Source organism: Zootoca vivipara, chromosome 1 (assembly GCF_963506605.1).
Source record: "Zootoca vivipara chromosome 1, rZooViv1.1, whole genome shotgun sequence".
NCBI classification, from domain to species: domain Eukaryota; kingdom Metazoa; phylum Chordata; class Lepidosauria; order Squamata; family Lacertidae; genus Zootoca; species Zootoca vivipara.
The window spans coordinates 27,179,412-27,196,860 of record NC_083276.1 but is presented as its reverse complement, the minus strand read 5'-3'; the positions used below and the strand labels follow the sequence as shown (position 1 = coordinate 27,196,860).

Sequence of the window (17,449 nt, the reverse complement as noted above, 5' to 3'; positions counted from 1 at the left end):
AAGCAGCCTCTTTCCTGTGGGCAAAGACTTATAAATGGCTCCTGTTCACCTGCTGCAGCTGCACTTCGACATCACTCCAGAGTCCAGACTTGACTTCGCTTGGATTGCTTTCCAGTGACCAGTTTCTGTTTCTCTTTTCTGGGGCTTTGTTTGGTGTAACCAAACAAGCTCTCTCCTCTCCACCATTTTGACAGCTCAAGCATAACAAATAAGCTACTTTGCTCTTCCGCCGATTACTTTGTGAGATAACCTTTACGTCTCCCCTACGGATTTGTTCAGCATTATTGCTGTATTTAAAAACAACAACAACAACAACCAAAAGCTGTGTTTTCTGATCTATTTTCTGGTTCACTTCCCAGTCTATACCAAAGATTGTTACATTTTCCTTTGCACTCCAGGTTAACATTTGCTAAAGAGAAAAGCTAATAGGCATTCCGTTTGATTAGGTCATGGCTGCCGACACTTTAAAAATCAGCTGAAGAGGGCTTTGAATCTCAGGCAGCTGCGTGTTTGAGCCAACGAGCCTGCTCCTTATTCCCAGGCAGTGCTTCATGACGAGGGCGAGCTTGCAGGGGCATCTCCAGCCGTTAATGAGAGCTCTTAAACCAGCCCTTTGAAAAGCCCTTGAGGCCCAAGCAGGACCTCCTTCCCACTTCCTCATTACAGCAGCCTCCACACACACCTGACCCCCCTTCCCTCTTCAGTCCTTGGAAAGATAACATTTATTTGACACGGAGGCGGGAGCAACACAATGTAGGCTGTGTTATAGGCAAAGTGGGTTTTTAGTTACCCAGGTGAGAAAGGACGTGTTGGGACTTCAAAAGGTTTACTGTGGCAGTACAGCTTCAGAACCCCGGGGTGGTTGGTGCTGCCTGGGGGCAGCCAGATTTGCAAAGGGGGGCAAAGTTCCTGTAAATGACAGTTAAGCAAATCCACGTTACCTTCCATGCATGAGTCCAAACTGTCTGTGGTGAGCCTTCAGAACTGTGTTGTATCTGTGGTATTTGCAGAACCAATGCCACTAGACAGACTACATATAAGGGACTGAATTGTGCACTCTTGATAAAGAGGAAAGCTCGACTTCTGTTATTTTAGTCCACCGGAGCTCTTCTGCTAAGTAGGTAATAAGGAGGATTGACGGGGTTGGCTGTTGTAAGATCATCCAAACAGTTTCCCCCCACCTGGGCAGCACTAGAAAGAAGATGTGAAATGGCTTCAGGTTTCACGAGGTGCAATTACCGCTGCCACACATCCTGACACTGTTATTTCCTTTTTTTAAAAAAAGTGGGCACTGCCTTAGGCATACATCTTGCAAACATGGTAGTAGAGCAGAGGCTCAGTGCCTGTTTGCCTAACTACAGGTGTACATCGCTGGTGAAAGGCCATAGCTTAGTGGTAGCACATGGCACATGTTCCCAGATTTGATCCCTGGCATCTTTAGGATCCTGGAGAGATACTGCCTGTCACTGTAGACCAGTAGGACTTGTGGAATTTTTCAACGTGCAAATTCCAAAAATGAGGAATGGTAAAAAGTTGTAGCATAACTTGGGGGAAAGGATTTTGCTTAAATTAATATAACTTAGTTTTGCTTGGAAAAGCGACGTGTGTAAAATTGCATAGAAATCATTAAAAATGACTGCCAAGTACTTGCAGTTCGAAAACACACCAGCGCGAGTAGATAAATAGGCACTGCTGCAGTGGGAAGGTAAATGGCATGTCTGTGAGCTCTGGCACTCATCATGATGCTCCGTGTACCAGAAGCGGTTTGGTCATGCTGGCCACATGACCCGGAAAGCTGTCTGCCGACAAACGCCGGCTCCCTCAGCCTGAAAGAGGAGATGTGCACTGCACCCCATAGTCAAATTCAACTGGACTTATCCATCCAAGGGTCCTTTATGTTTACCTTTACCTAGTTATATTATATTATAGTTAGTTAGTTAGTTAGTTAGTTAGTTAGTTAAGTTAGTTTATCAGTCAGTCATTACCTGGCATTTTCAGCAGGTAAATTTAAATTCTTTAGTTTTTCAAAAACAGTTTAGGTGCTTTTTCATCAAACATACGGTAGACTTATCAAGCTAAATGCCGTCCAATCACAAATATAATAGCAGGTTTGAATTCCTCACACCCAAGAACATATTTTTAAGACCTCCCTCCCTGAATAACTTTGCAAAAAATGCCACACCTTCTCCAACATACCGCTATCCAGATGTTTTAGACTACAACTCCCCTAATCTCTGTCCATTGGCCATGTTGTCTGGGGCAGATTGGAGTCGTAGTCCAGTAACAACTGGAGGGCATCAGATTGTGGAAGATGGGTGTGGACCTGGATAGACCAATGGTCCTACTCAGTATAAGGCAACTTCCTATGTTACTAAGTGAGAACAAGCAGCAGAAACTGTGTCAATCTGAGATGCTGGCTGTACTGGCAGAAGCATTTCAGTCCTTTTGTCCAAACCTTCTGGTTCTTCTGGCTACTTCTGCCTCCTGCCCAAGTGGAAGATGGCACACTTTGTGGAAGGGCATAACAGCCAGTAGCTTTACAACTTCACTCCAACCTGAAGACCAGGCTGCCTAATAGGAAGACTTTCCTCACCTTCAGAGGGGAAGGGACAGAAACAGTCCATGAAAATATTAAGAAACAGTTCAATAAATGGTTTAGATAGAAGCAAAGTTCTTGTTTTCTGCTGCTATAACCTTAAGAGGCATCACTGACAGGCAGTCAGGTGATCATTCTCTGAAATTCTTCCTTTTGTTAACTAAATTACAGGCTATCTAGTGGGCAGGGACGGAAGATGAGCATGGCAGATAAGCAATGTTACCTAAGCACCAAGTGATATGTAGACACTTTGCTTTCATTCGGTGACATGGTATCATTTGTCATTCATGCCATGTGATGAATATAAATGTCCACTGGGTTCAGCAAGCCAACAGTGCACCCTGGCCACCATGCTACCTTGTCATCAGAGCACAGATATATAAATCACCATGTTCAAAATGCTGCGGATTCATGAGTTTATATTGGCAAATGTCCACCGTGTGTGTGTATTGCTGTGGCAGAATTCAGTAGGGAGTGTAGCATTCGAGACCACGAACTCACACTCAGCCCATGGGCAGGGCGAGAAGTTTATGGGCTCCTTGGTTCAGATTCCAGACATCCAGACCAGGCTGTCTGCCTCTTGTCCTTAATTGTGCCTCTTAGCCTGTGGCTACTTCCTGCATACTCCCCTGCGGACACCCATCTGCTCCCTTAGGACATCCATCTCCCAATGATATCTCAGCATTGATTGCAAGGGGACTGGTGTGTGTGTATGTGTGTGTGTGTGTGTGTGTGTGTGTGTGTGTGTGTACGTGCATGCGCACGCACGGGGGCGTGTTGCTCCCAATGAAGGTGTGTTGCTTTGATTTTCACTTACCTTGTGTCACTTATCTTCTGCCATTAATCCCATGTTTGCCCTGAGAAAATCTAAACTCATGTACAAAGGGAGAAAAGTTTTGAGCCACCCTGAGTGTTTTGTGTTTCTAGATTCACTGCATGATTCAGGGTTCCACAGCAGTCACGAGTGGTCTTAGTATCCTTTCTTATTATTCATAACATAATAAACCATCATCATCATTTCACCAAATAGTCACTGATCACACTGGATATGCCTTCGTGAGCTGCATTCATGCTCCTGCCACAGACGCAGCTCCCCAGCATTCAACTTCTCGCATGGAAGCCGAGTTAAGTCACATCTCACCCGCCAGCTGCTCTAATCTCTCACCTAATTCCACAACCAAACGCCCTTGCCATCATCACTCCCCGAAGGAGCGATCCAAAGGGTTCACTTGGACTTTATGCCTCACTCTTGGGACCCCCTTCTGTGTAATGGAAATAATAATGATTGCATATCACATGAGTAGGTATTATATGGTGAAAAATCGCCAAAGCACTCCATGGGTGAGAGCACCGTTATCATTAGCAATTATAACTCATTACCCTTTCTCAGCATAGCAAGCTTGGGAAATCAAATCTAGGAGTTTTATAATAAGATGCAGGTTATTAATTAGCATTCATATGTAAAAAGCAGATTCTGCAAAACGAAAGGATTTAAACTGTGACTTAATGTGTGTGTGTGTGTGTGTGTGTGTGTGTGTGTGTGTGTGTGTGATGTGTGTAAAAAGAAAGAAGTAAAACCCTGCAAATTATTTCCTGTGATATCTTTAGTAACCTGCCTGAACAGCACAACCCTAACTATGTCTACTCAGAAGTAAGTCCTACTGAATGCAAAAAGGTTTTACTCATAGGTAGCAGGGGCGTCTTGCCCATAGGGGGCAGTGGTGCGGGGAACCACGGTGCCAAGGAAGAGGCGAGGCTAGACACGGCACCTCCCGGCAACAGCTCGCTGCCCTCCGCCATGTCCCGCAGCGCCCGGAGCCTCCTCCCCACCAGCGGAGCGCCCTCCAGCTGCTGCCCACCTTCTCCACCTCCACCCCCACCGGCAGCACCCTCCACGCAGTCCTTGCCTGCCTCCGGCATGCCACGCAGTGCTCAGAACCTCCTCCCCGCCGGAGCCGCCCTCTAGCCTGCCCACCGGGAGGGAAATGGGGGTGGGGCGCTGGAGGAGGTTTTGCACCACAGCGCTGGATATCCTTAGGACGGCCCTGTAGCAGAGTCAGGACTGCAGTCTCAATACTTTCCCCTTGGCCCAGGGAAAATTATACTACTCTTCTTTGATCTTAGATACCCAAATACTGAAGAATAGTCACCCGGCAAGTCCTAATCCTAGACACGAGGCCTAAACAGCTACAGGAAAACATTGTTTCTGGAGACTGTGAGCATTTGATCGCAGCTGTGAGGGGATCTGGAATAGAACCATGGTTGTGAGGAAGATTATTTATCCCTTTTCCTTGCTGAAGGTCCAGTCCGGATTCTGCCCTCCACTGCCATCTCTGAGACTAGAATTGGGAGGAAATTTTCCGCAGACACCCCCATGTATAATGCTAAATGACAATGCTAAATCTGGAGCTATTTTCTTCCAAATGTTGTGTGTGAGGGTGTGTGTGTGTGTGTGTGTGTGCTTTTTATATTTGAATACCTTTGGATGCATGAACGTACACAAGATAATCTTTCTGATGCTAGATTTGGTACGGCAAATCTAAATCTAGTCCCTCCCTGCCTTTGACCCCTGCATTTTGTTGCATTTCCCTCATCAGAAAAAAGTACCCAAGCTCTTAGGCCAGCAGCTGTGATAGGGACTGGAAGAAAGAAAAAACCAGATACAGTACAGCATTTATGTGTGACATATTCAGTAAGTGCTTGACCCCAACCTCACCAGATGCAAGCCACTCCAAATTTCAACAGAAATAATGGGTGCTGAACAGCAGTACTTTTGTGTTGCCCTTGTGGACAATATAGACCTCATCTCTGACGATCAGGGATTGAGCTGGTGCCTGTAGAGCAGGCATCCCCAAACTTCAGCCCTCCAGATGTTTTGGACTACAGTTCCCATCTTCCCCAATCACTGGTCCTGTTAGCTAGGGATCATGGGAGTTGTAGGCCAAAACATCTGGAGGGCCACAGTTTGGGGATGCCTACTGTAGAGCATAGGAAAAAGGCAGAGGCTGAGGAGATGAACTGTACTTTATTCCAATTCTGTCTGCAATGTGTCTGAGCTCCCTTCTCCTCCTTCCCCACACTTGTACTCCTGCTGGCACAGTGTTGCCATTCCTGTCCTTCACTTGCATAGGATGGGACTGAAAAGGAGTCAGAGCCATTCATCACCCTTCTCTCTGCTCTCTCTTTGCATTTCATGCCACTGACCTGATCCCCTCTTAAATGAGCTCTCCCAGTCAACTAGGCAGGCAGGACAATTTGACAAGCTGAGGTTAGAGCATGTGGAGAACTGTATTCAACTCACATCAGACCAACAAGGTCAAAGAAAGGAAAGGCCACTTTTGTCTCTGACTCTTTGATAAATGCCCAACCTTCAAATATTCAAGCTCTATCAATACGGCATGTGCGAGTAGCTTTTTCTGCTCAGATGAAGCACGTTGGACCAAAGTATGAAATGATTTTTTTTCCAGGTCTGCATAAAATATTTACTTGTTCCTCCTTCCCTCCTTCCCTGAGTGTTACGATCAGAATATTAGGAACAATCCTCTCTTATTTAAAAGTATTGGAGAAAGGTGTTTGGGTGGAGGTTGTTTTTGAAGTTTTCTGATGAAAACGGCATGACTTCAAGGTTGCTTATAAAGCATCAGTTCTATTTACATGCTGTTTTATAAGGGAAAAAGTTACTGTACCTCATCATTAGGCTGAGGCAGCCTACTACAACCAATTAGAAAGGCAATGAAACACAAATCAGAAATCTAATTGTTATGACAGCAGTGGTGTCAGCTCCCAAATGCTCATGCAGACAAATGTTTTGCGCTTGATGTCAGATGATTTTTCATGGAAATCCTGCTGTTGAACTTAGCATAGGGTGGGCATTGGAGTAGTCTCTGAAATGCTTAGGCCAAAGATTGGCGCAGCATTTTAGACTAGAAACAAGGAACTAATCCAGCAGTGGCCCATAGATCATTCCCCAAAAAGCAAGCAGCAAAGTAAAATGCACTTTCAAACCAATTACAACCTGAAAGAATCTGTACTAAATTATGGTTTGCCTGAGTGGAATAATGGTGGTAAAATTTCTTAAATGAATGTTGGACTTCTCAGAGACTGACCGTGTGCTGCAGGAGCTGTGGATTTTGATTTTGCAATGTTTGAAAGAAAATTTAATATATATTTTATATTATTATGAACTAAGGATTGGGTTAAATTGCAAATGTGCTCAACATACAAAGATTAGAAGCAGAACCAGCATGCTTGAGGACACTTGTGGCTGGGTTGTGTGAATGCCCCCCCCTCCATAATTAAAGCCAGCACACAGCTACACCTAAACACCTGAGGAGGACTTACACCAGGCATCCCCAAACTTCGGCCCTCCAGAGGTTTTGGACTACAATTCCCATCTTCCCCGACCACTGGTCCTGTTATCTAGGGATCATGGGAGTTGTAGGCCAAAACATCTGGAGGGCCGCAGTTTGGGGATGCCTGACTTACACTGGTTCTCAAGGTGGACCTCAGAGATCATTTTTTGTACTATTTATTTATATTTACTAGCACATCATTTTTGTGTGCCCCTCTCCTCTGGTAGGGACACTGAGTGACTATATAACCACACACATACCCATATTAAAATCATATCAAATTCCTCTCATACTTGTTCCAGAACTCCCAACTTTCAAAGGGCTGGGTAAATAAATATTCTTTCAATGCATATTCCATGGGAAGGAGGTACAGCACAAATAATTTCCTGGGGTGTGTGAGAGAGGGGGAGGCAGGAGCGGGGAGAGGATTGACAATTGATCTGTTTGGTGTGCTGAAATGAGTTGCTTATATGCCATGATAGTTTCGTATAGCTGTATTTTCCTCCTTAAATCATTCTCTGCAACCGCCTGGCCATTTTTCTTGATTTTTCTCGGGAACCCCCCTGGTTTGTCGATATCTGCCTGGTAATGAAATGTCCAGCAGTGAAAGCAGCATCCCAGCTGTGGTCCTGATGAACCACACTGAGAAGCTATTACACATCTTTTCCCCGCTATATATTACTTTGCAGTATGCATTATATAATTATGCCACCAGTTCCCTAACTAAATGAATTGCTTTAGGAAAGAGGGCTGGAAATAGTTTCAGCCCAACATGCAGCTTCCAAAAGCAAATTCCAATTGATTAATGCTGTCAAAAGCCACTTGCCCCTTCACCCTCTTTATGCTACAGTATTGCAGCTAATTGGCCTCTGACAACATGATAGGCCTGTTTACCCATCTCTTCTGGCACTAGATGGTCCATCCTTATAGGATTTCTCCCAGAGCTCAGTGTAATTCTCACTCACACAGAGACTATATGTCAAGACAGACAGCTCTGCTTAGGGTGCATTCTGCAGATCCACTGCCATCGCATACCAGAGGGCAGAGGAGGGCAACCAAGATGATCAAGGTTCTGGAGACCAAGACCTATGAGGAGTGGTTGAAAGAGCTAGGTATGCTTAGCCTGGAAAAGAGGAGACTGAAAGGAGATATGGTAGCCATCTTCAAGTATCCGAAGGGCTGTCACATGGAAGATGAAGCAAGCTTGTTTCCTCCTGTTCTGGAGGTTATGACATGAACCAATGGCTTCAAATTATAAGAAATGAGATTCCGACTAAACATCAGGAGGAATTTTCTGACAGTAAGAGCTGTTCACCGGTGAAATAGACTCCTTTGGGAGGTGGTGGACCTTGAAGGTCCTTGAAGGTCTTTAAGCAGAGGTTGGATGGCCATTTGTCCTGGATGCTGTAGTTGAGATTCCTGCTTTGCAGGGGGTTGGACTAGATGACTCTTGGAAGTCCCTTCCAACTCTATTAGTCTATGATTTCACAGACATCCAGCAACTGGGATGACCCAACTTGATTGAGATGGTTAACAGTTAAAAGATTTATGTGGCACCTTCCACACTGTTTGCAAGTTTAGGCCTGGCTGTGTTTTAGGCAACAGCCAGTTCATCTGCTGTCATCTTTAATTGTCATGAATAAATGGGTGTTACTTACAGTCTCCCCAAAGACATTTTGAGATAGGTGATATTTTCTTCAGCTGAGCAAGTTTCCCATTCTTTAGGAGCTTCCAAGTCTTTGCCTTATTGGAATGGCTGTATTGGTTGCCAGTTAGTTTTCTGGCCCAATTCAAGGTGCTCACATTGTGTTGAAAGCCCTAAATGACTCAGGCCTCAAAAAGCTGAAAGACTGCCTCCTTCGCTGCAGACCCCTTGGGTATTAAGAACTGCAGAGGTGGCCCTATTGGTTATCATTGAGATATTGGGTATCCAAATGACTCAATAAGAGGATTGAATGCCTTTTTGGTTTCTGGCAGCAGGCAGTTCCACAGATCAGCAGTGCACCAGTTTTGTGTGACTCTGTCTAATGTCCCCACAAACAAATCAAGATGAATGCTCAATGTAATACGATTGTTTGGTTGTTGTTGTAGTCTATTCGTTTAGTCGTGTCCGACTCTTCGTGACCCCATGGACCAGAGCACGCCGGGCACTCCTGTCTTCCACTGCCTCCCGCAGTTTGGTCAAACTCATGTTGGTAGCTTCAAGAACATGTCCATTGTCTGGAAACACCCTTAATTCATGAAGGAGGAGAACCTTTATTTTCATAAATAACGTTTTAAAGTTTTTATTACTGGAGGGCTGGAGCTGGTGCAGCCTTGGGTTGCCATACATCCAGAAATGTCCTCTTTTGAAGGTCCTACATGCCCATCCAGGGGAATTTTACATTTTCAAGCAAATGTCCTGGATTTTGTGCACGGGTGGCTCTGGTCCAGGCTCTAGTTCTGGCTCGGGTGCTTTTTGTGTCTGGATTTTTACCTCTTGAAATATGGCAACCCTAGTGCCAAAAAAGAGGGGGGGGGCAGAAAGGAAACCGCTTCCCCACCTTCTTTTTCTCCCCTGTCTTTCTCCTGGTCATCAGAGGAGGCATGATGCAGTGGGGGGGGATCCCCTGTCCCCCACCTCCCCAGCCCTTGCATGAATTGCTGTACAGTACCTGTAATTCATGTTAAGAGAGCACACATGCCATTGATTAACATTATAAACAATGCCAGTTCAATTTGTTTATGAAGCTCTCACCACTGTATCCCAGCGAGAGCATAGCTTCTGGGTTGCTGAAAGACATGACACGCGCCACTTTCTTTCTTGAAAATGGGAAATAGTAAGAAGACATCTCTCACAAACGGAGCTTTAGCCAGCTGTTTGAAAACAGCTGTTTTTATCCTCTCGTGGTGTAACCATCAGTGCATTTGTGCATGCCTTCCCCCGCCAAAGTTTACAAACTTGCAGTGCAGTCATGCTGATGGAGAATAAATACAGCATGCAGAAGTTTCCTCAGAAGAATATGATTGGCCAATAAATGACAACTGAAATTTTCTTCATGTCTGGGATGCAGACAACCAAGCTGTTCACTCAGCTTCTGCTTTTGGAAATGTTTTAAGAGACTTGAAGCAAAGGATTTCGCAGCTGTTCTAGGATCTGAATGGAATCCGGGTGCTGGGTCTACCATTTTACCCTATTTACAAGCAATAATATTTGCTGGGAGTTCACTCCTGGTGGTATATTTTCTCTGTTGGTTGCTTACACACACACACCCCAAGCAAAACAGGATAATAATCTTCAGTAATCATTAGGGGTCAGAAAAATATGGTTTGTTATGTTTGTAACAGGGGTGACAACTTGAATAAAATATTGCGGGGGCTCAAGCAAGTCCTGTCCTGCATAATCTATCACATGACATGGTGTATGGACACTATTTGAATGGCAATGCCCATCAACGGGGGGGGGGGGGTTCCAACTATTTTATTGGGGGGAGGGGCTGAAGACTTCTTAGCCCCTAGGTGTTAGCTCCTATGGTTGTAATAACATATACGTACAAGCTATTGGAAGCAGGCAAGAAGGGAGGGAGGGAGGGGAAATTGGTACAATTGCATTTGGTGTCTTAAGATATCACCAAGTGTATAGCACAGAATTCACCTGTAATGACTGCTTGTTCATCTCTCTCTCGTCATTCTCTACAGCGGTGGTTTTCAACCAGGGTGCCATGACACCCTGGGGTGCCTTGAATGGTGGTCAGGAGTGCCGCAGGCAACTTTAGCCTCTATCCCTCTTTCCTTCCCTCCCTCCTCTGATGCCCTCTCACGTGTCTCTACCTCTCAAAGGCTTGCACAGCTGTTTATTGCAGCAGCCCTGGCTATAAACTTCGCAGGCGAATGGTGCCTCTTTGGGCAGGGGGGCAGCTCAGAGACCAGCGACAGCAGCAGCAGCTGCCCAGAGGACTCCCAAGGAGAGGAGACTGGGGGAACACTCTACATGGGAAGGTGTTGGGAAAAGGGCGAGAGGTTGCCAGCTTTGCAGGCAAGAGGTGACATAACTGGGCTCCTGAGCACCACAGGGGTGCCTCAGAAAGAATGTAGTTGGTCAAGTGAGCTGTGGACTCAAAAGGTTGAAAATCTCTGCTCTACAGAGATATACTCACGAGCTTCTGTGATCATTGATCTAAAATGTTGAAGTTACTTCCACCTACAGGTGGAAACCGATTTCTGGGATAGTGGGGCACAGCCTATTCTGGCTGTTCATGTTAGATGTGGCCACCATGCATTGAGCCAGCCTTTTGCTGATAGGAATCTAGCTGCCTTGTCATGTCAGTGGTCCATTCTTCAGGATCTCAGGCACAGTCTTAGCACCTGGTCCTGGAGCCTTTTAACTGGAGAAGTTAGACACAGAATCTGAGACTTTCTTCATATACAGCATGTGCCCTGCGACTAAGCTAAGGGTCCTTATATGAGTCAGTGAATAATAAGCACACTTTATCTTATCCTTCACTTTACCTTATCCTTTCTGGTGTAGTCCAAGGCTTCTGCTGTAAGTCTCTACAACACAGTGTAACTTCAACAATGTGCCAATTGGGCATCAGCAGGGGCAGTTGGATTCACTCATAGGAAACTAGCAACCCTATCTTTTCTGTCCTTACATGTTCAGGTTTCCTTTTCTTGGCACTCATGTAAGTCATTCTGGCTCTCCAAGTTGGCTGTTGCAACATTGCAGTTCAGTTTGCTATTATTCTCTTTGATGCTTGGAGACTTGTGGATGGCAGAAGGAATTGTGGGCTGGGACCAAACCCAGCTTGTTTGAGATTGTGAAGCAGATGTTCATTTCCATGTAAAATCTTATATTCCAGTGATATCTGTTTTCCATCTCAAGTTAAAACAACTGCAATTATGCAAATGACTTGGTTCTAAGTTAATTTGATGCAGCTCCAACTCCACCATGGCTTATCTCAAGTCTTCCCAAGTTGTGACACACTACGTCAAATGCACCTTGTATTTTCATTCACTGACTCCTCATTTTTTACTTTCTGAAGCAGTCGACCAAACCAGTTTATTGAGTCTCTGGAGATTTGCTGGATTTATCTACTGCTGGTGTAGCCAAGATGGCACACTCAGATGCTGTTAGCCTTCAACTCCCATCAGTACCAGCCAGTGTGGCCAATGTTCAGGGAGAGTTGTAGTCCAACAATATCTGGAAGGCACCCAGTTGCCTATCACCGCTCTAGCATTTGATTTAATTGTTTAATTACATGTCATGTGGCGATATGGGCTAGAGCACATTTCAGACCTGTTTTTATCTTTCCGCTGCTTAATGACAGTTTCTTTCTATGATCTCATTCAGATGTAATGGGAGAGCATGATCCCTTGATCTGAGAACATACTGTAGCAAATCTCAGGCTTATAAGCACCCCCTCTTCTTACATCCTTTGTATGGGAGGGAGGGAAGTTTAAAGCTGCTGTTTGTGGTTTGGAACAATCAACAGTTTACCATTAGGACCAAATATAGGAAACTGTGGTTTGTTCAAAACAAAGTTAAGATATAGATTTATAACTATCTGTGGTTTGAAGAAATTAGAATTTCCTGAATTTGGGCATACCAGGAAACAGCAGTTTGTTCCAAATGGCAAATGGGAGGTTTAAACTTCCTACTTTTGAAGATGAAGTGGAAGTACACACTTTTATAATTGGAAACTATGGTCTGATATTAGTTTTATGTGTCAACACACCTGCTGTGTGTGTATGGAAATGGTTTAGGTATGTTATTATTATTGTATTATTTGATTTCCTTTACAATACATGTTAGTAGTATTGCTGACGTATTGCTACAATTTTCCTTTCTGTACAGAAAGGAAGCAATACCAGTTATAGCAATAAAAGTAGTATTCTTGGATGTTCCGTCAGTTAAATTTTATTTGTTTGTTTGTTTATAAAAATATGTATATACTGCTGTATCATAAAAAAATATATCACAGTATAAAAACCAAACAATAAAATCATGAAAAGTTAAAAACAAGTCAAAAATGAAAATAAAACAAAAACAAAAACAAAAGCGAACATCAATAGACCATTCTGGATGATGTAATCTTAACTGCCTGCATAGGTCTGGCAGAAGAGAATCGTTTTTCAGCAGGCATTTAAATATTTCCACAAAAGGCGCCTGCTGAATCTCAATTGACAGGGTGTTCCACAGGACTAGGGCAATGACACTAAAGGCCCAATTTCTCTGTGAGATACGTAAAGCTTCCATCTCTCTTTTTAGAAACATAAAGGGATTAACTTCTAGTTCAACACCAGGATCCTAGTTTGGATAATGGCAATTTTTCTCAGCTGGAGAAGCTGTCCTTTTTCAAATGTGTTGTGTATAAACTAGCGATGCCCAGTTAATGAAGCTCTTCCCTAAATACATATAATGGGTCCATTATTTAGTGGACCAGCTTTCTATGTCATAAAGAGCAGATTTTCAAGTGGGATCTGAATTCAAAAGGTTATTATTATTATTATTCTCTGTTCTTTTCTTCATAGGAACAAGGCAAGATCGGTGTAGTTTTCAACATCGGAACAGTAGATATCTCGATCAAAGAAGAAAGCACCCCAGTGAATGATGGCAAATATCACGTTGTACGCTTTACCCGAAATGGTGGCAATGCTACTCTTCAGGTAGATGGTTGGCCAGTGAATGAACACTATCCTTCAGGTAAATGTCTAACTGAGAAATCTTTCTCTCATTCTCTCTTAAGGTATTAACCTTGGGCCTTAAAACAGGAGCCGCACAGTATATTGGTGTACAGCGTACAAATATTAACAGCTCCACCCGGAGGAACAAAGAGCTGAACTAAATTTCTCTCAGTTTATAAAAGCTGAAATAATCAGATCATGTTCATCATGTTGGGAATAAGGTATTTTGTGGAACATCCATATTTTAAGGAGTGGCACACATATGTAATGTGTGTGTGTATATATATATATATATATATATATATATATATATATATATATATCACACATGTCAAATGTTGGGACCTCTGAATATAATCTGATTCTGCAGAGACAAAGTAACAAAAGTAGTGCTTTTTTTAAAAAAAATGCTTAGGGGTTCTCCCATTTTCCTACTCATATTGAAATACTGCCCTTCAATGAGGCCAAACTTAGATTCACACAATGTTTAGGGGTATGCATACCCCTGCGTACCCCTAGAAAAAAAGCATTGGCTCTACTCATAATCTGTATACTCTGGAATATTCCTGTAGGAAGTTGGGAAGAACATTTGCCATGTAAGTTGTAGACTGCTGCCCAAATAGTTTTGAAAAAGATATAATTGCTACTTGTGGCTTTTCTGAATCAATGAAAATGGGATGTAGCATATGACCTCTGGGAAGGAGCAGCTACAATAAATTTAATATATTGTGAGCACTCTTGATCATAAACATTGGTACTGCTTGTTGTTGCTTTTCTTCCTTCTTGGAAAAGTTTCCTGTTACAGCGTCACCACCAGAAATTGGTGCTTGGAACTTCAGTAGCACAAAATTTTAAAATGATTTTTTAATTATTATTATTTTAGTCGCCTTCTCTTTAAACACTCATAGGACTGAAAAGCAACACTATCTGATTCATGAAATTATGGAGACATTTAGCTGTGGTTTCCTATTAAGTTGTCCAGGACTTCCGGATTGCTCCTTCCCCTTAAACTTCCCTCGCTTTGCTGCACTACTCTTCCACTTCCGCTGCTGAATAAATCTGTTGGATAGTAGATGCACTGCTGAACCAAGATGGTGCAGTGGGATAAGCAGGAAATACTGCTAGTTGGGCAAAGAAAGAAGATACAGAGATTGCCAGTCGAGGGCATCTTCTGTTGATTGTGGGTATACTGAGTTTCCTGTTTATCAATTTTGTTTTTCAATTAGTTTGTTGTTTGATTGAAATAGCACAGTTAATTGACTATTATTACTTTTAAAAAATAAACTTTAATGAATTGGCACCCCTAAGGAAATTATTTTAGTAATCACAACTTAATTCAGGAACAATAAATAGAACCTCTCTTTCAAGTAATAACTGCGTTTTCTCCCTCCACAATGTGTCGCCATGCTTGCAGGCCAAAGTAACAGTGAATATAAAGGGATATTTGTCTATGGTTTGTGTTGTATTGGGAGCTTCCCTCTGAAATTGCAAGGGCAGACTACAATATGTTTCACAGAGCTGAGATACACACTCACTGAAAATCAAAACAGGAAGCAGAAAACTTTGCCCTAATAGTTTGTGCTAAGAATCCAGTGTGTTATTCCCAGCCAATGCTAAACTCATAGAAACACCCCATTTTCCTCTCACCATTTGACTTAATCTACCGTTGACCTAAGAGTTCTCTTATTAGTCATGCTACAGCCAGCAGCAGCTTTGCCAGGTACGAATCAATTTCACACAGTTTCATCTCTAAGTCTGTTCCTACCCTTTTCTGCATTGATTTTCAAATTTGAATTTTTTTTGAAATATCAGCATGAAAATTTGCATGTTGAATAAATTTTCTCATAAAATATACCTTTGTAAATGCATCTTGGCTCAAATAATCCTAAAGTACACTGTGGGTAGCAGTGATGTTCACAGATCGAGGCTGCAGAGCCTTCAGAGGAGATGATTCTCCCTTAAGTTGACTGTCAAAGGGTATCTATTTGGCCAAGATCACACACACACACACACACACACACACATTCCAATCAAATTTAAATAAATCTGCATATCACCTCAGTTGAAGGAAAGCAATTATATAATAAAAAAAGATACCACTGGTTATCAAAGGAAAATGTCAATGTTCCCTTTTCATTCCCTGTTAGCCTAAAAAAGTATAGATATATGTCCTTTAGTCACAGTATACCAATTTAAAATTGCCCTCCACCAATTAAGTAACTGGAGCTTTATTTGGTTACTCTATTGATATGCAGCTTGCAGCCCAAACAGAGAAAGAGAGCAGAAAGTTCAGGATGCATCCTATAATTTTTTGTACTGTAGAAGCTGTTCATAAATTAGATGGTACCAAATTATGGCACTCAGGAGAAAAATGTTTTGAAGAAGTAATTCTGTTTCTACTTCTGCTTCGGAGGGCAGGAGGCTGAGAGGATTGCCACCGTTCTCAGCTGTAGGCTGACCTTCCAGCTCTCCAAGGGAAGATAGCCATCACAAAATGACAGTGAGTCCAATTTAAACTAGATAAGTTGTTGGGCTACAATGTCTTCATTTGTATTCTAAAGAGTCCAATGAACAATGGATACCTCAGCAATCATTTTGTGCAAACTGATTATTATTATTTTGCATTTTTTGCAAACTGAAATTTTATAATTTGTGGAAAGTATGGTAGCTATGAAGTTCATTGTCAGCTAAACCACTGCATATGATACTAGTCAACAAGGATTCCAACATTTGATATGGAAAACCAGGGAACTTAAATAGATATTAGATTTATGTTATTGCACTTTTCCTCTTCTAAAGTGGGTTTCAAATAGATCCCTCTAATACTCCTATGGACTTCTAAAACAAACAAACAAACAAGCTCCACAACTGTGGCTCACCTATCCAATTACAGACCAAAGCATCCTGCTCACTCCTTGGAGCTAATAATTTTTCTATGCTGAAATTTGATGCTGCAAAGGACTTATTTACATTCCATTTCTTTGTATACAGGGATACACAACACAACCTCATGTAATTTAAATGGCTTGGTAAGAGTGGGAACACCTGAAATATATGGATAATTAGAAGTTCAAACAAGCAGGAGTGCTAGTTACATAGAGCTATTTTAAACATAGTAGTGTATGGTGAATGTGGATAATCAAAAAATTTGGATAATTCAAACTGGAACACTACAGTCTGCTGTTTCGGTTTCTGGGTTTTGTGAATATAGCCAGGTAATTAAAGAGCCTCTAGACATTTCAGGAAATGTTCATGAATAACCCCAAAGTAATTTATTTTCAGTAGAGTTTGGCTAACAGCTATTCTACAAAGATGCTTCAAACACAAAGTGATTACAAATGTTTCAAAAGTGAAGGGGTTAGGCGGAACATTAAAGAGAGTCACAAGCAGAATTAGAATTTACCATGTAGAGACAATCTCTACAATGACCCTTAAAACAGCTGATGAGTCTTGGTAGAACCCCGTACCTGAATCTTCAATGCTGGTTTTATCCCTATTAAGCATTTTCAGTGTGATTAATGGCTTCGCCCATACAATAGCCATTGCGAGAATGGATCTGTGTAACATGCCTCCGCTGCCTTAGATGCCACACAGCTTAAACTACAGGCATCTATTTTATCCCAGTGCCACTGAGTGAGCTTTCTGGTCCTGTGAAAATTCTTAAATGAGGAACCTCTGAGCGAGTAGAAGAGAATAATGGGGCTCAGCCACTTATTTCAAGACAGAAGAAGACCCAGAGATGGGGGAATAACAACAATGAAGGGACAGATAGTTTTTTAAAAAAAAATGGGAGGGAGCAGCAAGAAAATTGGTCTGAAAAGCAAAAATGAGACAGAGA

The 17,449-nt window shown here is 42.6% G+C and overlaps 1 protein-coding gene across 1 annotated transcript in view; it reads left to right on the top strand.

The window, feature by feature from the left end:
* The window catches only part of NRXN3 (neurexin 3), a 1,204,733-nt gene that overhangs the window by 1,026,853 nt on the left and 160,431 nt on the right, over positions 1-17,449 (top strand). The window contains exon 14 of the mRNA XM_060282978.1: positions 13,459-13,630. Coding sequence (XP_060138961.1) covers positions 13,459-13,630 — 172 coding nt within the window. The remainder of the gene's footprint in view (positions 1-13,458; positions 13,631-17,449) is intronic.